Source organism: Sparus aurata, chromosome 8 (assembly GCF_900880675.1).
Source record: "Sparus aurata chromosome 8, fSpaAur1.1, whole genome shotgun sequence".
Lineage (NCBI taxonomy): Eukaryota > Metazoa > Chordata > Actinopteri > Spariformes > Sparidae > Sparus > Sparus aurata.
Window position 1 is genome coordinate 35,098,332 of NC_044194.1, and position 24,454 is coordinate 35,122,785.

Below are 24,454 nucleotides of genomic sequence, written 5' to 3' on the forward strand. Positions count from 1 at the left end.
ATACAATCATAGACATACATCTCAGGAGATAGAGGGCAACACCTTGAGGCCATCATCAATCCCGTTCCAGATCTGTGGCCCCCTACAGCCAACACTCATACTGGTGCGCACATGTCGGCGACATTTTCCTGATATAAGTGGTTTGATTCTTGTTTGGTATGTGTGCTGGGGGCTGGAGATGGGAACAAGACTACTAAATCTAGAGTTTAGCCTGTTGACAATTTGAAACATGAGGCAGGCATTATGGTATTAATTTAGCTCAGCCAGTCTTAGTAACTCAAAGCGGTGGAATAGAGGGTGGGTGGGGGAATTTATCTCTAACCAGGACAGAGCCACTATGACTTTCTTTTGCAAGGATACAGGTTTTTTTAAGATGGGTGGTGAAGGTGTTGCACCATATCACATTACAGTAGTTAAGGTGTGGTTCAAAGAGAGTTTTGTACAACGTGAGAAGGGCTTATAGAACAAGCCGACATACTTGGACAGTTTGTTTACAAGATGGTCGATATGACATTTAAAGTTCAGAGCGTAGTCAATGAAAACCCCCAGGAATTTAGTGTAATGCACTCTTTTTATCTCCTACCCACTCATTTTAATCGGGTTTGGTGGACATTTAATGACAGTTTGTTACATTTGATCCAGGAGTCCACTTTGGTTAACTAGGATTTTACTATATCTTGTAGAATAAGTGGGTTCCTGTGTGATGTAAACATATTTGTGTCGTCAGCAAAAATTGTTTTATGAAATATTTTAGAAGAATTTATAAAATCATTTATATATAGAATTAATAAGCGTGGCCCTAAAATGGGCTTGCAATTAGAGTTATGATCATTGACATGGACATACTGTTCCCTCTCGTGTAGATAACTTCTGAACCATTTAAGTGCTAGACCTCTGATACTATAATGATGCAATTTGTGCAATAAAATGTTTAAATCAATGGTATCGAAGGCTTTTGATAGGTCCAAGAAACTACCAACACCACATTTTCCCTCTTCAATGCAGTCATTAATTTGTTCTATTAGGTCTAGTATTGCCATACAGGTTGTACTATTTTTTCTAAAACCATATTGAGAGGGAAAAGGAATATCTAGTTTATCAAGATAGCCACTGAGTCTACTGTATACTACTTTCTCCATTACTTTAGAGCAGGGATTCCCAAAGTGTGGTGCCCCCAGGGGTGTGCGAGCTGCCACCAGGGGGTGCGCGAGATGAAAAATGTAATGGTGGTCTGGTGTAAAAATATTACACAGTGTCTGTGCGTTCAGACCGAAAGCGCACAAAGAGGAAAATCCGCCTTGTCCACTCCACCTAAGTCGCTTTGTCACCCTGATCGTTCTTGCTTCTAAATTCAAAGGGCCCGCACGCCACTCGCGTTAAACACCACCACGCAACTACTGCTGTCCATCCATTTACAGCCCATCCATTTACCAACATCGTTGATCACGGAAAATTACTCGTTGAAGAGTAACTTGATAACGCACACACACACAGGCACACACCTACACACACACCTACACACACACACACACACACACACACACACACACACACACACACACACACACACAGCCACTGGAGAAACTGCTATTGCAGGGGTGGACTGGCCATCGGGAGTACCAGGGTTTTTTTTATTTATTTATGCTGCGCCTAGACGTTTCTCTGTCGACCCAAGAGAGTGAGAGATTGGTGAAAAAATGGTGATCAACAAACGGGCACGCCACGAGAGAGTGTCCCGCATGATGATCAAGGCGAAACAAATGTACGCCACCTTGAGTGACAGCAGAGATGAGGAGTTTGCAGCGAGTGCTGGTTGGCTGAATCGTTTCCTCCGCCACAACAACTTCACTTGCAGAAGGATGCCAGAGAATTTACAGAGAAGCTGGCGAAGTTTGTGACATTTTCATTCCGGGTTTTGGGAGGAAAAAATTAAACTCCTGTCACAAATTGCCACCTGGTCCCAAATAAACGCCCCGGCTATTATTCGGTAATTTACGGTATGATAACTCTCTCGGTCCGGGGAGAGAGACATGCATCACAGTGCTCAGCTGCAGACACATCAGAGAGGTGACGAGTTTCGAGTCCCAATTTCTCTGGGACCGACCTGACTGAGGGACGACAGCAGAGCGAGACATCCCCATTGGTTATCGCATGGCTTTTCCCCCTTTTCCACCTAGACGCGTCATAGCTCATTACATAAAGTTGAGTATTTTTAATTTTTTTTTTCCTCCCGCCTCCGCCTTTTCCACCTTTCCCTCCTTGTCCGCCTGGCTCCCATCCATTGCATTAGTATGGGTAAGTCTTTGTCGGTATTGATATTATTGCTACAAATATAGGCCTACTGGGAATACTCACACATCCTCCTCCCTCTCTCCCTCTCTCTCTCTCTCTCACTCGCTGCAGGCTGAGCGACTTTTGCGCTGCGCTTGAAAAGTTCCAGATGGATCCTCTTTTATCCTCTTTTAATTTAGGTCTATTTTATGTTTCTGAGCCTATCCTCTTTGTTACTTATTTTGTGGATCGTGTGTAATTTTATCGCACTTAAAACGTTTCAGATTGATCCTCGTTTTTATTTATTTATATCTGTTTCTGAGCCCATGCTCTTTAATGTTGTGGATCATTTGTAACTCCATTGCAATTTAATTCAATGTTCTGTCGTTCTAAGTTCCATAACCGTTGTGTTATGATGATGTTGATGTTAGCTCCACGGTTATTTAATATTGCTGCAATTTTTCTTTTACGCGGCTCAAAATATAACATTTATGTCAAATTATGTAAAAATTTGAATTATCTCAGCAATTTTTGTCATTTTAGGTACAGTGCCAGTAAGTAAAGAAAGGTTGATGCAGTGAGCGAGTGGCTCTGCAATGACGTTTGCAATGGCTTTCATGATCTTACTGCATATACCATCTACACCAGCGGTGGACGAGCTCTTCAGGTCCAAAATGATCTTGAGGAGTTCAGTACCATCTGTTGGTATCATGAAAAATTAATTAATGTAGCTACCAGAAAGAAAATGCTTGAAGGTGACACCAGTGGCGGTTCTAGACCAGTTTTAATAGGGGGGCCAGGTTGGGGCCGGCTTTTTTGTTAGGGGGCACATACAACCTGGAAAAAAAGATGAATCCCTCATTCAGACAAAGCAGTGTTTACAATTTCAGCAATTTTGATTGGGTAGTAAACTGCTGAGACAGTTTATTTCTGCCTTTCCCTTCAGAACAAAATCATTGCAAGAAATCTGTCATTGTATTATTAATGCAGACTCCCTGTCGGGGGGCCACAGGGGGGTCCAGACTCAGAGTTACGGGGTCACTGGCCCCTGTTGGCCCCCCCTTGAACCGCCCCTGGGTAACACCCTGGGGTTGACTTATCTTCTTAGACAGATTTACACCTATTGAGGCGAAATGATTATTAAAACTCTGTGCAAGATCAGCTTTGGCATCACCAAGGTCAGGTAGAGCAGTAGGTTTATGTCTCCTGTTGAGGACTTCATTTAACACATTCCAAGACCTCCTGCAGTCCCCCCTGAGAAGCTTGTAAGAGTTCTGTGTAATAACTTCTTTTGCTCTTTCTATTGATCTGCGTTTATTTTCATAGGAAATATATTTCTCTTTATTTAAGCTAGAAGGATTTTTCATGTAGGATTTGTAAAGCCTACTTTTATATTTAATAGACTTTAAAATACCCTTTGTAATCCAAGGGTTCTGTAGAGTAGTGCTGCATCTGACAGTCTTCTCAGGGATTGTGTCCTTGATGATGTCTTGAATGATCTGTAGCAGACTGTCATATGCAGCATCAGGGGTCCCACTGTCATAGACAGAGTCCCACAACTTGGCCTGTAAGTTAACAATTAGAGTGATTTTGATTTTTGGCGCCTATTCTTCTTCTGCTATAGTAGCTACACTACCGCGGTCCGCCTATGTGGTGATTACGGTCCGGTCTGTTTAAAAATGTCAAAAAGACAGTTGAGCCTTTTCCAGGCATTTAAAAAAAAGAAAACCAAGCCCACGATCCCAAACACGCAGCAGAGCAGCGAGAATGAAGGCGCTACCAGCAGACAGGCAGGACATGAAGATGAGGTAGCTAGCTCTTCTGCCTCTTCGGTGGTTGCTGCCGCTGTCAGTGCAGATCCAAGCCCCAAGCCCACACATGACACACAGCAGCAGCAAAGGATGCTGAGTACTGCTGCATATGAAGATGGCCTTGGCTGTGTTAAGGCTGATTAACTCAAAATGACATCTGACTCCGTTAAACTGAAAGCGATACAGTCAAGACTCAAGCCTCCGAGAGGGTGGGTACCCCCTACTAGAGTCATATGTGGGAAGCAGCGGAAAATACCGGAGGAGTTTTTTGATGAGAGCATTTACCCCACTCTGCGTTACAGCAAAGGCATTAATGCCGTTTTTTGTGTAGCTTGTATGCTTTTCTCATCAGGAGACATGGTTCTGAGAACGAAGCCACTTACTGACTGGAGTAACGCAAAGAAAATAGTTTCCAGACATATGTCAACTCCAGCGCACCATAGTGCCCAACTGCGCACAGGTGAATTTGTTGATGTTGCTTTGGGAAAGAGCGAGTCTATCTATTCCAAGTTAGATCGCTTACATGAACAAGCAGTAGAGCTCACTAAACATGGCCTGAAAGCAGTCATTGATCTTATCGCTGTTTGTGGACAGCGAAACCTGCCCATTTGGGGCCACACTGATGGGCGCAGTAATTTCCAGGTGCTTCTGGAATACCGCGCTAAAGGAGATGAGAAACTAAAAGAGATTCTCGAAAATGCACCTAGCAATGCCAAATATTGCAATCATATGATCCAGAACGAGTTGATTGAGCTATGTGGGAAACAGATTCAAGACACAGTTCTGAAGAAATGCAGGGATTGTCCTTTTTGGCTGACAAGACTGCTGATATAAGTAATGTTGAGCAAGTAGCTCTTGTATTGAGATATGTGGACTGTGTTAACTGCAGCTACTCTCTGCGCGAAGACTTTCTGGGATTTTTTTCTACTGCTGACACTACAGGTGAGACCTTAACCCAACTCCTGCTGGACTGTTTAAGAGAATTGGATCTGGACCCTGCTCATATTGTTGGACAGGGGTATGATGGGGCTGGGAATGTCAGCAGAAAGGTGCGAGGCGTCCAGGCGCGCATCAGAGAACAGTATCCAGCTGTTGTGTATGTGCACTGCAGAAATCACGCGCTGAACCTGGCAAACGTGCACTCCACAAAAATCCCTGTTGTCCGCAACAGTCTGAATACAGCTCAAGAGTTAGTGAGCTTCATTACAGCCTCCCCAAAGTGCCTGCAGTGTTTACTGAGCAACAGTAGCAGCAAAAAATGCCTCCAAAAGTTTTCAGACACACGCTGGTCTCAGCATGATATGTGCCTGTCTACAATAATCGAAAACTACGAGGACGTGGTAACCACACTGGCTGAGCTGAAAATGGATGCTGACGCCAAGTGCAGCTCCACCGCATCTATCGCTCAGTCGGGCTACGGAGACATTTGAGTTCATTGTTTGCCTCATCATCACTCAGGAACTTCTTCACTGCCTAACACCAACTGAGCAATGGGCTACAGAACCCATAATGTGAACTGCCTTTGGCTGCACAAATGGCCACAGATCTCCTGACAGTGCTTGAGAAAAAAAGAGATGACTCCACATACGGCAATATACGGGGAAAAGCATGCTCGCTGGCTGCGCTTGTTGAAGTCGTCCCATCACTGCCTTGCATCGCCAAAAAACAAGCTCACAGGTCTAACACACCTGCCGAAAAAACCACAAGAGTACAGGAAAAGGACCATTTTCTTGCCGTTCATCGACCACTTGACCACATAAGTGAGAGACAGAGTATGCCTTGCATTGCCACGTCTTAAAGCCCAGTACCTTCTCCCCGACAAACTGTCACTGCTGACAAACAGTTTATGGATGGAGATAAAGGAGGAGTATAGTGCGTTGATGCCCAGTGCTGACACTGCAGACGTGGAGCCGAATCTATGGAGGCAGCACAACAGGCCGAAGGATCACACACCTGTCACCAGAGAGTGTGACATTCTCCAAGTTCTGAGACTAACTGCAGACTTCTATCCTAATGTGCATACTGTCATGAAGGTTCTCCTAACAATGCCCATGTCCACTGCCAGTGCTCAGCGGTTATTCAGCTGTTTGCGTCGCTTGAAAACATACCTCCGGAACACCATGACAGACAAGAGACTGAGTGGACTTGCCCTGATGAACATTCATCATGATATTCCTTTCGATTCTGAGGCCATTCTGCGGGAGTCCGACGTGACAGGGAGGCGTAGGCTTTATTTCAAATAGATAGGAACATTATTAACCTAGAGTGTGTTTTTACCATGTGTTTCTGGTGCGCCGTCACCGTAATGTTTTGCTGGGCTGTTTGTTTCTGGTGCGCCGTCACCATAATGTTTGGCTGGGCTGTTTTCATCTGTGTTTCCTAAAGCCCTAAACCCTAAAGCCTAACTGATCTACATTTTTTTGTTGAGTAAAAATCTACTTTGAAACATGGAATTGATTAGAGTTGTTTCTTGTTGATATTTTTTTTTGTTTGGACTTTTAAACATCTGTATTCTGTGTAATTTCTCTCTCCCTCTGCTTAGCGGGAAAGTGGGGACTCTGGATCACTTTTTCATAGCCTATATCCCTCTCTGCACAGAGATGCATTTATTTATAGGAACAGCATAGGCTAGTGAGCACCATACGTATGTCTTCTACAAACCCGGCCATGTTTGCAAAGTTTGGATGAAAACAAATGCTGCAGGTCTGCAGTGCACTGTCCAGGGTGCTGAACCGGGCCGGATTGGAAGGTTTGGCGGGCTAGATATTTAAATGATGCAAATCAGCGGGTGACACCAAACAACGTCTGCCCAAGCAAGACAGAGCTTTTCTTTCTCTCACACAGTGTCCAGAGGCCTGTACTGCAAAGGGGGCTCAACATAGCCAGGCTTTGTGCTCATGATGCAGCTCAACAAAGCCCCGAGTCCCCAATCAGAGTTAAACGGTACTGCGACGGTGGTTATCAACTTAATTTGTTAAGTCCGGTTCTCTGCTTTGTGCTCTGCGCGCGTTCACATAAAAGGGGGCGTTTGACGTCATATTATTCTACTTCCGTGCGAAAATGGATCGATCCCGGGCCACATATTTACTCAAGATGAGCAGATTCTTATTATGCAGGACTATGAAGAATTCAAGGAAACCATCACGGTAAAAAGTAACACTGTCGCTGCCAACAGAGCGAGGGAGGGCTGCTGGCAGAAAACTGCTGACCGTGTAAATGCGTAGGTTAACAATGATTAATATTATGATCAATATTATATTAAGCTCTTAGTGTTTTAATTTCTGAAAGCTCAACATTGTGCAACTTTTACATATCAACCCTCATCCATTTAAAAAATAAATAAACTAAAGCAACAACTATCTTTTTTCATTTTTGAACGATGTCTATATTGTTTTCACATTTTACTGATCTCAGTTATAGAATGCGCGTGTGTTTTATTGAAAGCGAGGCTGAGTGTGCGTAAGCTATAAATGTTCAGTGTTTTTTTTTTTTGTTTTTTTTGTATTACTGTGTCGGGATGAACAAGCAAATGTAGCTACTGTCCCTGTACAATGACAATAAAGACCTTTTTGACAGTGAAAATAGCTCAAGCCTGTAAGATTTGTGTTTGGGCATACACTGCCCTACTACGGGTGAAACATTGATCAGTTCATCAGTTTATTCATGGACACATCAAAGAAATAAGTAACTTTACTCATTATCTGTGACAAATAAATACTAGGTTGGCCTAATTAATATTTCATATTGCATTTTGTTAAGATGTGGAAGCAGCAGTCGGACATGGCAGCAAGTTAGAGCTAAATACAAAAACATCATTCAAAGTGGTATGTAGCCAAGCTGCCCATCATTTTGTCAGTGTGTGTTCTTGCTCAGATTTTCTGCATCACCAACTGAATGTAAGTAGGTTCCCATGGCAAAAAAAACGAAAGGCTACACAAACAATTTGCCCGACAGTGAGCGCACAGCTTCTTCGAGTGGCATTCCTGACACTCGGCTCAATAAGTGAGCAAATGTACCGTATTCCCTCGGCTGAAAATCTATATCGCTTATAGAGAATTTCATCAGGAAATGCCAGCGGATCAGCGGTCGGGACCAGGTTATGAGCTAAGCATAAGTTACCATGGTGATCTAGCCGGGTTAAAAGAGAGCCACCTTTGTAGTACAGGGAAGCCTGGCTTTAGACTCAACATACCTCGCTAACCCACTAAACTGGCTTCGCAGTACAGCCCTCTGGAGAGACACAGCCGCAACTGAGAGGACGATCGCGCGTGTGTGCGCAATTGCGCATAGCATGTGTTGCCCCTTCTCCACTACACAATACAGCACAATTTTTCTTACTGTTCGACAAGATTTTGAGAATAGAGCATAATCACATTGCATTTGCTAAATGAGCCTGCTGAATGGTTAGAAACCTATATCCTAGGTGAGCCTGGTCGCACACCACACGCTTTCAGACATCATCTGCTCATGCCTGTTCTCTTATTCTATCCCACTCTCCCTCCAGCCCAGAGTCTACAACAACAATACCATTCGTTCCATGAATATAACTTTGGTCAACGTGAGCAGAGATGACAACAACTTCCAGTTAACCTGCACCGCTACCAACATAGTGGGCATGACCAATGCTTCCATCCAGCTAACTGTTCACTGTAAGTACAGACACACATATATGTGCTTATACTGGCTAGCCATTCTTTGTTTTAATTTCTTTATTAGTGTTTTCATTATGCTAAACAGGTCTATCCTTCATACAGTGCATTCAGACCCCTTCATTTTTTTTCAAAAATGGGTTATGTTGCAGCCTTATGCTAAAATCATAAGAAAAATAAAAAATAAAAATCCTCATCCATCTTACTCTCCATACACTATAATGACAACACAGAAACAGAATTTTAGATATGTTTGCAAATGTATTGAAAATGAAAAAATAAAATAACACATTGATATAACGGTAACCCTTTCTTTTACAGTCCCCTTATTACCAGATATTTACTTGGTAAATTCATGATAACACAAAAGTGTTACTAGGTAATTACCAATGGTAATAAGAAAGTAAATACAATAAAACTATGGCCAAAATACTGAGCATTTACCTAGTAACTATATGGTAAATTATAGTGTGTTATTGGGTAATTACTGCTGGTAATAAGAAGGTAAGTACAACGAAACGATGGCCAAAATGCTGTGTATCTACCTGGTAACTATATGGTAAATTTTAGTGTATTATTGGGTTATAAGCTGGTAATAAGCAGGTAGCTACAGTCCCCTAATTACTAGCTATTTATCCAGTAAATATATGGTGACAAAAATGTGTTACTAGGTATTAACCACTGTAATAAGAAGGAAAGTACAATGAAACCATGGACAAAATCCTGGGTATTTACCCAGTAAATTAGCAAGTAAAAAGCGCTATTGGTAATAACTACTGGTAATAACTACTGGTAATAAGTGGGTAAATACAGCGAATCTACAGCTGAAATACTAGTTATTAATCTGGTAAATTATATTTTGGTTTTGGGTCATTCCCACCTTAAAAACTAGGTAAGTACAGAGAAAGTATAGCTGAAATACTAGGTATTTATCTGGTAAATTATATTGTGTTATTGGGAAATTACCACTGGTAATAAGCAGGTAAGTATTTCCCTGCTAAATGTATGGTAAATTAAGAATGTTTGTAGATACCTTACCTTTGCCATTGAATAAGCACAAACTTGTACCATATAGGTTCAGATATATTACTATGCAATACATGATAATTTTATCGGTCAGTAAACTAAAACTGTACTGTAAAAGAAAGCCGTGTTTGTTTCCATGTAATTACCATGTTCTTACATATATAATGTGTAATAGATAACTCACCTCACTGGTAAATAAACACAAACTTGTGCCATGTAGGTTCTGATATATTACTATGTAATACATGATCATTTACTCAGTAAGTAAAGTAAAACTGTACTGTAAAAGAAAGCTTTGTTTGTTTCCATGTAATTACCATGTTCTTACATATATAATGTGTAATAGATAACTCACCTCACTGGTAAATAAACACAAACTTGAACAATGTAGGTTCAAATATATTACTATGTAGTACATGATCATTTACTCAGTAAGTAAAGTAAAACTGTACAGTAAAAGGAAGCCTTGTTTGTTTCATGCTATTACTATGTTCTTACTAAACTCTTTGTAATAGAATATTCCATCGTCTATGCAGTTAAATTAATTTGTACCATTCATGTTCCATGACATTACTAAATAAAATGTGACAAATTACCCAGTTAGTAAGATGAAAATGCACTGTAAAAGCAAGCCTTGCTTGTTTCCATTCTATTAACAGGCTCTTGCTATACAGTTCGTAATAGATTACTCCCCTTTTCATGCAATCAACACAAACTTGAACCACATATGTTCCTGGACATTATCAAGTAAAACATGTCAAATTATCCTGTAAGTCAGCTAAACCTGCACTGTAAAACTTTGTTCAATGCTATTACTATGTTCCTACTAAAACCTTTGTAATAGAACATTTCATCGTCTATGCAGTTAAATGAAATTGTACCATATAAGTTCCACAGCATTACTAAGTAAAACATGTCAAATTACCCAGTTAGTAAGATGAAAATGCACTGTAAAAGGAAGCCTTGCTTGTTTCCATTCTATGAACAGGCTCTTGCCATATAATTTGTAATAGATTATGTCCTTTTCCATGCAAAGAACACAAAATTGAACCTTAAAAGTGCCACAACATTACTAAGTAAAACATGTCAAATTACCCAGTGAGTAAGATGCAACTGTACCACACAAAAAGGACTGTTTAATACCAAGATATAACAAAGGTACAGTGGAAAGTAACAAGATGTACCAAAGTTACCATGAACATTATTAAGTAATATATACTTATTACTGCAGAGTCAGGGTTCAAAGACAACGCTTAAACAAAAAAACAAAAACAGAACTCTTCAAAATGTTACCTACAGTGTCATTCTCAGTGAACTCTGGCAGCAGCCTGAAATCTTCAGCAATCCACACCTGTGCAATGATTGCCGTTTGGGCGATTGTGTTCCTGTCCACACACAGCGATTCACAGCTGAGGCTAATGCTCCTTGTATGCCGAAAGTAACAAGATGTGCTGAAGTTTACATTGTTGCAACCATGAAAAATTAATAACTTGTTTTTGAAACAAGAGAAACTTAATCGGTCAATTACCTCATCAATTATCAGCTTCTGTCACACGTCAGTAGGGTTGGAAGGTTGTTTCACTTTGTAACATGCTCTTATGCCTTTGAATAAGCGTCCAAGAATGCTTTTCCTATGCTCCTTTCCAAGCCAGTGGTTCCATTCTATGAACCGTAAGTTCATTTTTTTTAAGGCCCTCTCTGTTAGGTTACCCCTGTATTTGTAGATGTCCTCTTTGTAACTTTGCCATGCCCGTTCAATATGCTGTGTGTGAGCACCACTTCCAGGGTGTACAAAATGTCTCTAGTGATTCAGCTGATAGTGAATGTATCCTTCACATGACAATCTGTTGTAGGCACTCCAGGAATCACTAATCACCTCACTTGCAGGTCTGATAGATTTTTGGATTATTGTGAGTAACTGCATCCTGGATCGATTTTCCACCAGCTTTAAGACAAGACGTCTACAGGACCTCTTCACTTCCAGCATTCCAAAGACCCACAAGCGTCTTCGCCAGGCTGGTCCGCGTCGTGTATGTCCATACTGAAAATAAGCAACATGTCATGCTTTTATGAAATTCATCTGAAATTATAGTGTTAGACTCACTTAAGGGCGGTCTGATTCACCCCCATTATCATGGTAGTGCTAACTGGCATATGACATTTCATAGGGCCATCACATCCAAATCAACATTTTTAGAAGTCATATTTTTCCAAGCAAACTTGATTATGTATATTTGTATGCAATGAAATAGTAATATGTAATGCAGTATTGAGGCTGATCAATAGGACCTGAAGTGATCTAATCTTAGATTAATATAGATACATTTGGGTGGAGTATTTTACTCTATGAAAACCTGTTTCCAATGTATTTATAGTACTGTAGTAATTCAGATGATTGTACTTACACAACAGAAAGGACTATTTTACTTACATAAACAGACCTTACCTTACGTTTGTGTCTATTGCCACAAAAGCTCTCCTCCCTCCAATTCTCATTTTCCGTCTTCTTTCCAGTTGCCTAACTGCTTCAGCACAGATTTTTCGCAACAGCGTACTTACTCTGGTCAGTGATTTGCTGCTTCCACATACTACATCATGTCTACTTGTCTCTTCCTCAAGCCCTATGACAAACTGAGACAAAAATGACTAAATATGACAACTATCAACATATCATCTATTGCGTTTTATCTTAAACACTACAACACAACAGTGTGTATGTGTGAGAGAGAGAGCGAGAGAGAGAGAGAGAGAGAGAGAGAGATAGAGAGAGAGAGAGAGAGAGAGAGAGAGAGAGAGAGAGAGAGAGAGAGAGAGAGAGAGAGAGAGGACCTAACCTGTGCATAACTTTCATCCATCCATGATGATAATGGAATGTGTGGCCTGGAGAAAACTGAGCCCCCTCTGATGGACCTCATGATGGCCCTGCCCTTGTGGGTTCTTCTTCTATAGCACTTGTACATAACAGTTTGTCATAGTATTGCCATGGGTACACTTGTCTTTTTAAAAATGTGTCATTTCAAATAAATAAATAAATAATAATAAATAATTAAACCTACATAAAGATAGCTCACATAAGTTCATTTTGTCTTTTCTTTCAAGATTTTAGTCTGATATAAAAGAAACAATAGCTAGAGTAAAATCTACATGAAGATAATCTGTTAAGATTTCATCAATTTGAAATTTACAATATAATGGCATATTGATCCTTACTTACCACCTATATCCATCCTTGGTCGTGTTGGTTCTTTTGAATTGAGTCTTGAGTTGGTGAGGGACGCAATAACGTTCCCATCCAACCGAAACAATCCATTAACGCCAGAGTTCAAATGTTTGGCAACACTCCGGTGTTTGGCTACGGGGAAAATGCAGCTCTTCACACGGGACTAGTATTACCTGGAGACCTCAAGTGATTTCGAAATTATCCCACCACGTCTGTGTTTCGTGCGGCGCATTCGCACAGGATAAGCGAAGTCTGTGTTTTAACTCGAATTTACTGACATTAACCCCTGGGTCGATCGCACCGGAGCCCTTGCTGGAGCTGCACAACTGTTAGATATGGATATTTTTAATATAATAACTGGTGAGCCTGTTGAAAGATGGAAAAATGTTCCTTACCGCATGCTGCCATGCATGTAATCCATCTAATCATCTTTCGAGATTTTGCTCTTCTGATGAGCCTCCTGAATTTGCACCCAAAATGCTGTCAAAACTTTCATTTATAATTCCCAACGCAGCCTCCATAATTCTCGACTGGGAAAAAGGCAGAAAAAAGGTGGAAAACAAAAAACCTCAAGAAAAAAAAAACAACCCCAAATCACAGAGATGCCGATTCACACGGGACTAATATTATCACATGACCTCTGTGTTTGGTGAAATATGGTAGGTAATTTGTGGTGGAATTTTTACTTTACAAATCACGGACGTGGCAGATTCGCACAGGATTAAGATCACAGACAACCTCCGCAATTATTACAAATTACTGGAGGTCCCCAGGTTATACGAATAGGGCGAATAGGGCTTTTGTGTCAGTCGGAAAAAGTTGCATTCCATCAATACACAAATTGTCTTTGATGCATGTTACAATATACTGGACATTGTTGAGAAATGGCCCGGATCAACACAGGATTCCCACATTTTTATGGAGAGTGTTTTGACGCAGCTTTTCGAGCAAATGCTGCTTTTATTGGCAATTCACGTTTTTCATCGCAATCTTCTAATTTGTAATTTTTGACGGAGGCGTTTTTGTTTTTGGGGGGGCACTTAATTCTCCTCATAAACACATTTCCTTGTCTAATATCTTTTTATAGGCTTTGTCATGGGCTTGTAGGCAACTTCCTTATTTTCACTTCATGCATTGCGTAGCCTAAATGACTTTTCAATGGGCTGCCCTGTCACTCAACAACCAATCACCGTTGTCACCGCTTCTAAGTACGTCCTTATAAAATGACGTCATCCATAGCAACAGAGAGTTACTTCTAGTTTAGGCTGCTCTTCCTGCCTCATGCAAGCACGTAAAAGAGCAGGGAGTCCCCAGAACAGAACCTTACTGCCAAATACAACATGTGCAAGATTATTTTTGACAAAGTCATCCTGACTGAAGGGTAGTTTCTACCCTAGTTTCAATGTGTTGACTGAGTTTCTTGGGGCAGAAGTTCAGTGCCAGCATGCACACATGCAATAGGCAGGGCCTGTCATAAATCACTATTTATTGAATTAATCACTTTTATAAGAGTAGAGTGAAGGAGAGGAGTGCAGAGACTAGATCACATACGTTTATTTACCTCTCAAACTCTAGCATGTCCTGGTATGTAAAATCAAGATTATTAATGTTTGTGTGATTATGATATAATGTTAATAGATCATATTTTATAATCTGTCTTGTAGTTCAGAGTCCAGAGGACGTCGTACACCGATACAGAGCTCTATTAAAAGAATTTCAGTGTACAAGGAGCATCAGCCTCAGCTGTGAATCGCTGTGTGTGGACAGGAACACAATCGCTCTAACGGCATTGCACAGGTGTGGATTGCACATTGCACAGGTGTAGATTGCTGCAGAGGGTGAAGATTTTAGGCTGCTGCCAAACTTCACTGAGGAGGACACTGTAGGGAACTACGCCAAAACCTGCAAGACCTTCCTGGAGGGTAACAAACTGCTTGAGGAAAAAATTATACAAATGAAAAAAAAGTCTGAGCTGCTACCCATAAAATGTAAATTTAGAAAGTGAGGGTTCGCACTACTCAGTAGTAGACACTAGGCCTGGGCGATAAACCGAAAATTTACCAATACCGAAATTTACAACGATAACTGACGTCATTTTGCCCGTGTCGGTATATTCGGTGTCATAGGCCTAACACCACTAGGGACAGCGGGACATGTCCCCCCCCCCCACTTTCCGAAATCCCGTTTTTGTCCCCCCCACTTTTTTTTAATCCAGCGGAGCAGTAGCTCTCAAGCATCTGATACTCAAACATTAGGTCTACTTGATTAATATACCCAGTTTATGTGCTTATTTTACGTTAATTTGATGGCAAACTCCGCCCGCTGATGCAACACCAGCTATGCCAGGTTAGTAATCAAGTGAACCCACTCTCGCTGTGAGACGCGGACAGTTTGTGTAATGATGCTGCGTTCAAACGCTGCAACAGGCGGGTGTCTTCGGCCGGCCGGTCCATTGATCAAACATTTGTGTTTTGTTTTTTATTCACTCAAAATAATGACTGTATTTCCAGCTAGAAACGCGCATCTCTCTCCTCCCTCCATTGTTGTTTGCATTTGTGTTTCTGCGTGGTCTGACACGTGAGTGTCCTCATGCTGGAAAACGTGACTTCTCGCGTACGTGACGTCACTCCCCGAGACGCAAGAAGAAAGCAAAAATATATATTTTTTACTAAGGAAAATGACAAAACTAGTAACGCGTTACCGGCATCACTGATTGTGTAGCTTAAGTGCAACATGGAGCATGAAGATGTAAAGAAAAAACATTAAATCAGTAGAATTAACTTTGAGCAAGTTTGGAGGAAAGTCGGAGGTGTGGACCCATTTTAAACAAGTCGTGGGCCGTGATAATAACATTTGTCGGCTTTGTCGAGTGCATTAAGTGCGGCACTTGTTGCATTATTCATTAAGATTTCTGTAGTTCAAACAACTCACAATTGTAGTCGAGAACGTCAGTTATAACAGCCCACGTATTAAACAGTTGTCGGGTTTAAATCGGTCTCGAGCTCATAATTACATTCAATGTGTCGGGCCGGGCTCGGACACAACGTGCACGGGCTCGGGTTGGGCTTGATTCTAAGCTCTACTCGGGTCCAGCCGCGACTTTACTGAGGTTCACCCAGTGTGAGCAGCAGGAAGACGGTCAGCTCACCTCCCAGAACATGGCACTGAATCACTGGAAACTGATATAGGGAACTTCATCAAATTACTTAGCATAAATATATTAATACAAAATAATTGCAGTTCTTTCAATATCTTCCATGTCATGGGGCCCAGTGACTCCAGCAGCAGATTGTATTAGTAAACTGGACGAATGAGACACAGCTATGTTTATTGTACTTTAGTGCTTCCTCTATTTTATATGAATATTAATATGCAGAAATCTAAAATAAAAAAAATGTCGAATGTAAACTGTGCCAAAAGACTGTTGCGACAAGTCAAGGTAACACATCCAACCTCTTCCACCACCTGCAGTACAACCACGTGATTCAATTCGAAGAAATAAAAAAAGCGAGAAGCGATCAGGACCAGCTAAAAGTGTTAGAATTTGTTTATAAGAGACTGTATTTTTAATACTTTGTGTTTGAAGGAAATTTAAGTTGTTTTATACTTTTAAACTTGTTCAGTTGTCATTTCAAGTAATCTGTGCTTTTCAGCTGTTCAATCGTGTGCTTATCAGTTGTTCTTAACTACTAAATAAATAATATAAATCTTAACTACAGTGTAGTTCTACAGTCCTTTAAAGTGGAGGGGGGGGGGTTACTTATTTATCGTTCATTTATCGTTATCGAGGTGAGTTGCTCAATATATCGAGATATTGATTTGAGGCCATATCGCCCAGCCCTAGTAGACACTATATTATGATGTTGGGAAGGGTTATGTGTTTTTCCCTATGGTAGGGAGTTGAGGCCAGTTTTCAGTTTGCAGAGGGTCATTGTTAATTAATTTTTGAAACATTTTGTGTATGTTAGGCTTTTGTTCTTTGCTCTTTGAACCCTGAATCTGCAGTAATAAGTATATATTACTTAATAATGTTCATGGTAACTTGGTACATCTTGTTACTTTCCACTGTACCTTTGTTATATCTTGGTATTAAACATTCCTTTTTGTGTGGTACAGTTGCATCTTACTCACTGGGTAATTTGACATGTTCTACTTAGTAATGTTGTGGAACTTTAAGGTTCAATTTTGTGTTCTCTGCATGGAAAAGGGCATAATCTAATACAAATCATATGGCAAGAGCCTGTTAATAGAATGGAAACAAGCAAGGCTTCCTTTTACAGTGCATTTTCATCTTACTAACTGGGTAATTTGACATGTTTTACTTAGTAATGCTGTGGAACTTATATGGTACACTGTAAAAAAAATCCTAATTTTACAGTATATGACAATTTTTTTTACAGTAGTTTTCCTGTTCTTTAAAAAAAGTGTACAAAACTGTAAAATTACAGACATTATCTGTATTTCAACAATCCGCCTGTTATTTTAAGCATTATGACAGTAATGACAAACTACATTAATTTCTAATTTTTTTACAGAAAAATACTATATTAATTTTACATGATCTTTTCTGTTTTCTTAAATTACATTCAAATTCACGTAGAATGACAGTAATTATCTGTAATTAAATATGTAGCCTGGTATATCAAAGTTTATGTCCATACTAACAATCTTAACACTTTTCTCTGTAATTTTAAGGTAAATCTTATTATTTTTATATTTGCATGTAATTATACATTCAACTGTAATTAAATATTTAGCTTGTTATATAAAGGTTTAAGTCCATACTAACAATGTAACGTTTTTCTCTGTGATTTTAAGGTAAATCTGATTAGTTTTAGATTTATGTGTACTTTTACATTCAAACTCTGTAATTAAATATGTAGCTTTTTATATAAAGGTTTATGTCCATACTAACAATCTAATGTTTCTCTCTGTAATTATAAGGTAAAGATTAGTTTATATCTGTGTATTTTTACATTCAAACTCTGTTAAAAAAAATATGTAGCACATTATATAAAGTTATATAACAACGTTTTTCTCTGTAATGTTAAGGTAAATCTTGTTCACAGTCTTGTTCACAAGTACGTATATGGTATATATAAAAGTACTGGTGTAGACTTGTATAGATAGTACTTTAATATTCAAACTGTAATTCTAAATCAGACAAAAATACAATGAGTGAAGGCAAAGTCAGGAAAAAGGATTGCAATAGTCCAGACAGTAGTGATGGGAACGACAGTTCCTTTTACTGTACTGAATCTCTAGAATCTGTTCATTAAAATGATTAGTTCAAAAGATTTGTTCACCGAATCGTTCAGTGCTCTTCAACTCCCTGAACTGATAAACAGCCAAACGATCCGTCATTCAGTCCATTAATCAGCCCTGAGGTTCACGTTTACTTACTGAGGGACGGTGCGTTCACGGTCTATAGTACACAATCATTCACGGGAGATGCAGCGCTGCTTTGAGTGGTACACATGCACTAAAATTATGGTGAAAGTGTCCTCTGTGCACAGTAAAATCACTTAACATGATGCTACACGGATGTTAGCAACACAGCGCTAGTTTTAGCAGTACAATTACTGAACGTGAATCAACTCCTCTGCCCTGAGTGAGTGACTGATTGACACAGCACCACTGTCAGCACAGTACGTGAACGAGAACCACATCCTCAGCGATGCGAATCATGAGTGAGTGACAGCGCGAACGAGATTCACGTCCTGACATCCCTCGTTCGCGAACGACCTGTTGAGGACACGAATCACGTTCGCGCTGTCACTTAAATCAGCATGAACGTGAATCAGCAGGTCGTTCGCGAACGACCTGAATTACGTTACCTGCTGAGAATCACGTTCGCGAACGTGAGTGACTTTCACTGTGCAGTAAAATCACTTAGCATGATGCTACACGGATGTTAGCAACACTGCACTAATTTTAGCAGTACGGTTACTGGACGTGAATCAACTCCTCTGCCCTGTGTGAGTGGGTGAGTGACACAGCGCCACTCTCAGCACAGTACGTGAACGAGAGTCACGTCCTCAGCGACAGTTCTCTGTATGCAGTAGGTTCACGAATCATGAACGAATCACAGCGCGAACGTGAATTACGTCCTCACAGTTCTCTGTGTGAGTCGCGGCAGTTCCACTCCCCGCCGGCATGCTCGCGGCTGAGCTCAAGTGAACTGAGAAAGGAACGAATCAGTTCTTGAAGTGATTTCGTTCACTTCGTTCACTCAAAAGATTCGTTCGTTTGAACGACACGTTCGCGAACGACACAACACTACCAGACAGCTGTAGGCAGGTCAAAAACAGTGCAGTGGCATGTTCAGCTGCAATTGGTAAACTTGTTGATTGGTAAAGCTTGAATTCGAATGTTGCTTAAATAACAAAGATTCATGCAAAATTAAAGGTTGTGAGTGGGTTAGCATTTGTAAATTCCAAGGTTGATCAAAATAATGTCTATCTATTGTGTTACATTACATTGGAATAGGCCTTTATCTGCTATTCAGCACACTGAAAGTAACAGTACCATGAAAAACTAAATGATGACCATTCTGGAATGCAAGGAAAAATTCTGATGCTTTTGATATTTTGAAGTGAAGTCAACTCACCTTTGTTTATATAGTGCTTTACACGTAATGCAGTCTCTACAATTACTATTGGCTGTCTAGCCATGTTGCTTTGAATGTGATTGGTTGATGTGGCTGTCATCAAGAAAACTGACCAATGACAACTGTGCACTTTCAACTGAATAGGGCGCTACTGTTTGTCGGGCTGCCTATCTGACCACTAATGGATTACCTGGATTATTACCTGGATTATTTTACATCTGTTTGCCATGTTCTTTTTTTTTTTTTTTGGAGCGATTCCGAATTGTCTGGTTTCAACGGAGAACAAAAAAATGGAGTATGGACGCAGCTGAAGGGTCAGACGGATCTATTTGGTCAGCTAACATTAAGTGAACTTCACAGTTACAACTGTTCTCCGGCTGTATCAGGTAAGACAACATTTCTGTTATTTTCTGTAACCTAACGCAATGTTTGTGTTCAGTCCCTAACTTTCAGTGATGGTGTTTTCACACAGATTAGCTTACATTAAGTAACGTTACGTTAAAAGTGACAGGTGACAACGTTAGTTAGCTTGTTGGCCTGAGTCGTGATTTTAATATTGAATGTGGTTTAAATGAGAGGTTTTGTTTGTTCTGTTTGTAGAACACGAGTAAGTAACCTAACAGTTGGTTCTGTGTGTGTGTGTTTACACGGTAAAATAAGTAAAGCAGTGGCACAACTCAGCCAGGAAAACAAGGTGTAAATGTCTGATACGTGAACATGATGTGAGTTACGTTAAGTTACATCGTATCTGTCAGAAAATAGTGAAGAATGTCTATCGCTGTTTCCCAAAGACCAAGGTGACGTCCTCAAGTGTCTGCATTGAACCAATGTCTGTCTTACATTACATTAGTAGCAGTAAGTTAATATTAATTCATGGGTGAGTTTTTCTTTATAAGCTGACATTTTACTCTACATTAAAACATTTGTGTGTATGTTCCCTGCCTATCCCACCCTTATAAGCTTCAGATGGATCTATTTCACCTTGTTTTACAAGCCAAAATGCAACTGCTTGATTGATGGATATTTTATTAACTTAATGAATACCTAGCAATACATCCAAATTAGAGAGAATAAAAATGTATATTAAGTTCCATGTACTTATATACATACTATATAAATTCAATGATACCTCTTATTCTAATTCCAGAAACGCTCACCGAGGCAAGGTGGTGATTGTCAGAGGGAAAGGTAAGTCATACAGCCTATTCTACAGGTCATTCTAAGACAATAAAAGATGTGAATGTTTTCAAGTTATTTACATAAATCATACTATTTGCCCCATTAAAAAATCCTGATCAGTCTTAGAGATTGAATGACTGTGTCTGCTGAACATAACTACCATCCTCATCTCTCATTTGGTGTTGTTCAAGTAGTTGAGAAATTAGTAGAAGAAAGATAAACATGATCTATCCTGTCTCTGTCCTCACTTTCTTTGCAAAAGGGAAAATGCAGCATGAGCTCCAGAAGTGCCCGGAGAGTTGCTTTGATGTATTGTGGGGTTGTTAGTTTCAACCTGCAGGTAATACCCTTTCCTCTTCTCACACACATCCAAACACATATTGACACACAATATTATTCATGATATGATTTCTTACAATGATAACTGCTAATGATGAGAAATGTGCTTTCATTTTTTGTAGACCAAGCATTGGAACAAGGTTTAAGGCAGAGAACAGGCACCTAACGGAGAGACAAATCTACCATTAGTAAGTATCAACTGCAATATATAAGACAGGATATTGGTCAATGTTATCCACTATCCCTTACATTATTATGGAGAACTGTAAGTGTAGATAAATCTTTGAATGCGTTGGCAGAAAAGTCTAAGTACTTTGCTCTAAGAGCTCGAAATACAGACAAGTCATCAGTTACAACTCACATGGGCCTTTAAATTGGCTGTCTTTTAACACGTGACCTTCGCCACACTTCTGCCACGGTAGATTCGCAAATGTGTGTGGTGATTTGTGTGATTCTTTTTCACATTTACAATCTGATTACACACACATAGATTGAGATACAGACACGACTCTCCGCACACATTTGTAAATACTTTTACTGCAATAATAGAGAGCCGAAGTCACGCTCCTTTCGGTGTGCACCATGGGACCTTATTTCAGAAAAGGTTTGTATGGCATTCAATGGTGAGAGACAAATTATTTCTTGAGCCTGTTTGAATTGAGCCACATCCTAAAATAGCAAACAGCAAACTCCTCATGGTTGTTTAAATAAATGGTAAACAAAAAAATAAAGAAAGAAAAAAGAAATCCTACTTTTTATAGTAAGGACTTTTCAGTGGTACTTACTTTCTCCTTTTTCCTTTCCCCCACCCCCAGATGCACCAAAGATCCAGCTGATTACTGGCAATTTGGAGGAGGATTCTTCCTTATCTGCTGCATTGTCACTTCTGGTACAGATTCATTGAATTGCTGTGTTATGTTTTGATTTTACTTAATAGTACACTGTATATTCAGCGTTCTAAATCAAGAATATAATGCTTGTCCACAAATACTACAAATATTATCAGAACTACAGTATACAGAGCCCCCAATGGTCAGAAGAATATCAGGAGAATATAACTGAATTGGAAAATACAAGCTAAAACACAACAGCCTAAAAGCTCTCCACTTGTTTCAAACGTGAAATCATGACCTCATTATGATAGTACTGTTAACAGAAAAGATACACATATGGAGGAATATAATTTTTAGTTTTTCAGTTCCTCCGGGGGGGCTCTGAAGAACCGTTTGTGAATAATTGGCTGATTTTGTAAATTTACAACTCAATACATTAAATAAAGGGGTTTTAGAATCAACAGTGGTGTGTATTTCATTTGTAATTAAGTTCCCCACCCTACTTTAATTGAAAACAGTGAAAATATTTAGGGTTTTTGTTTGGCAGCCATAGCTGCCAGTCATTTGACTGTTTTTCCAAGGTGTTTTTTAAGGCTTATTAAAGGTGTTTGATCATGATTTAGGAAAAAGCATGGTCACTTTATTTAAAGTGTTTGATTGTAATAATTTTGCAAAAATCTGTAAAATAACGGTATTTTTCTGCAGAGCATTTAATGAAAATTTGTGTACAAGTAATGGTTCTGGACTTTATTTGAATTAGGATATTTTACTTTAATATTACGTTTTTTGTTTGGCAGCCGTAGCTGCCAGTCATTGACCGTTTTTCTAAGGTGGTTGTTAAACCATTTTAAGGTGTTTGATCATAATTTAGGAAAAATCTGTAGAATAACGGCATTTTTCAGCAGAGCTCTTAGCATTGTCACTTTATTAAAAGTGTTTGATTGTTATAATTTAGGGAAAATCTATAAAATAACGGTATTTTTCCGCAGAACTCTTAGCATTGTCACTTTATTAAAAGTGTTTGATTGTAATAATTTAGGAAAAATCTGTAAAATAAGGGTATTATTCTGCGGAACTCTTAGCATTGTCACTTTATCAAAAGTGTTTGATTGTTATAATTTAGAGAAAATCTATAAAATAACGGTATATTTCTGCAGAACTAGTAGCATTGTCACTTTATTAAAAGTGTTTGATTGTAATAATTTTGCAAAAATCTGTAACATAACGGTATTTTTCTGCAGACCATTTAATGAAAATTTCTGTAAAAGTAATGTTTCTGGACTTCATTTGAATTAGGATATTTGACTTTAATATTACGGTTTTTGTTTGGCAGCCGTAGCTGCCAGTCATTAACGTTTTTTTACAGGTTTTCTTTTTTACAGTGTACAATTTCATTTAACTGCATAGACAATGCAATGTTCTATTACAAAGGATTTAGTAAGAACATAGTAATAGCATGGAAACAAACAAGGCTTCCTTTTACAGTACAGTTTTACTTTATTTACTGAGTAAATGATCATGTATTTGTCTCTAGTGTCTGACAGGTTGTTGTCCTCCTTGAAATGTTTGTCATGGTTGAAGAAGTTTAACAATAAAAAGTGACAGTCAAAGTTTTGTCAGGGTCACTAGCTATAGTGGAATCTCAATGATTTGGCACTGGTTTGAGGGGCACCACCTCTGAAGAGCCAAAACCAAATTGAATACAATATAGATTTTGGTCACTAAAACAGAAGGAAAAAGCATACTTTGGAGGTTGAATAACTGTTAATATTATTTTGACATCAACCCAATCCTGAGCAATTTGAGAAGATAGTTTGTGCCTACTTTGAGCTGCAAAGTCCAGGCAGGAATTGAGTTTGGTAGGAACTGGATGTACTGGACGGAAACCTCTTCACAGCGGATTGATGGTGGTGTTATCCCTGAGATGAAGTGTGGTTGCCGGCCGACGGCTTCTACCGGATCTTTCTTCTGCAGTGGTTTGGTGATGGAAGTCTTTTCCATAAAAACAGCTTAGTGGTTGCAGTGTAGGACCAAGCAGACTGGGTCTGCCTTGGTATCTTTCTCAGCGGGTTGATGGCAAAAATAATTACTCCAGTTATATTGGCTTTGCTGAATAACAGATTCAGCACTGTCCGAATGACGCAAAACTTTTAAAGTCTTCAGAAAAACCACAGGGTTGTATAAACTTGTAACTAAATTATAATAGGCTTAATTGGACAAAATGACAAATAGAAACTTGTGCACAAAAAAACGGTAAAAGTAAGTAATGAGAACAAATGAGAGTAAGACATAAGTCAAAGTTGAAAAACGTAACAAGAAAAAGGAGAAAAGGAAACAAATGAAAGAGATTAAATAAAAAATAAGCAAACAAGGGGAGACAGAAGCGAGAAAAGAGCAGTAAAAAAAGCACAAAACACGTTTCCAGTCGTTTTTATCTTTGGAGGATACAGGGTGTGTTTATGGTCGGTCAGCAAATAAGGAGTCTTTCTTTTCATTTTTTGAGACTGTAATGCTCA

At 39.5% G+C, this 24,454-nt stretch overlaps 1 protein-coding gene and 1 long non-coding RNA gene across 3 annotated transcripts in view; both read left to right on the forward strand.

Annotated features, from left to right (window-relative positions):
* LOC115587316 (NT-3 growth factor receptor-like) overlaps window positions 1–24,454 on the forward strand; it is a 246,202-nt gene that overhangs the window by 101,909 nt on the left and 119,839 nt on the right. For both annotated transcript variants that reach the window (XM_030427129.1, XM_030427130.1), the window contains exon 7: window positions 8,587–8,731. In XM_030427129.1, the coding sequence (XP_030282989.1) occupies window positions 8,587–8,731 (145 nt within the window). The remainder of the gene's footprint in view (window positions 1–8,586; window positions 8,732–24,454) is intronic.
* LOC115587318 (uncharacterized) lies at window positions 19,244–22,428 on the forward strand. The gene is made up of 5 exons (XR_003985026.1): window positions 19,244–19,973; window positions 20,735–20,775; window positions 21,029–21,106; window positions 21,228–21,293; window positions 21,921–22,428. It is a non-coding gene; the product is annotated as an uncharacterized LOC115587318 (long non-coding RNA).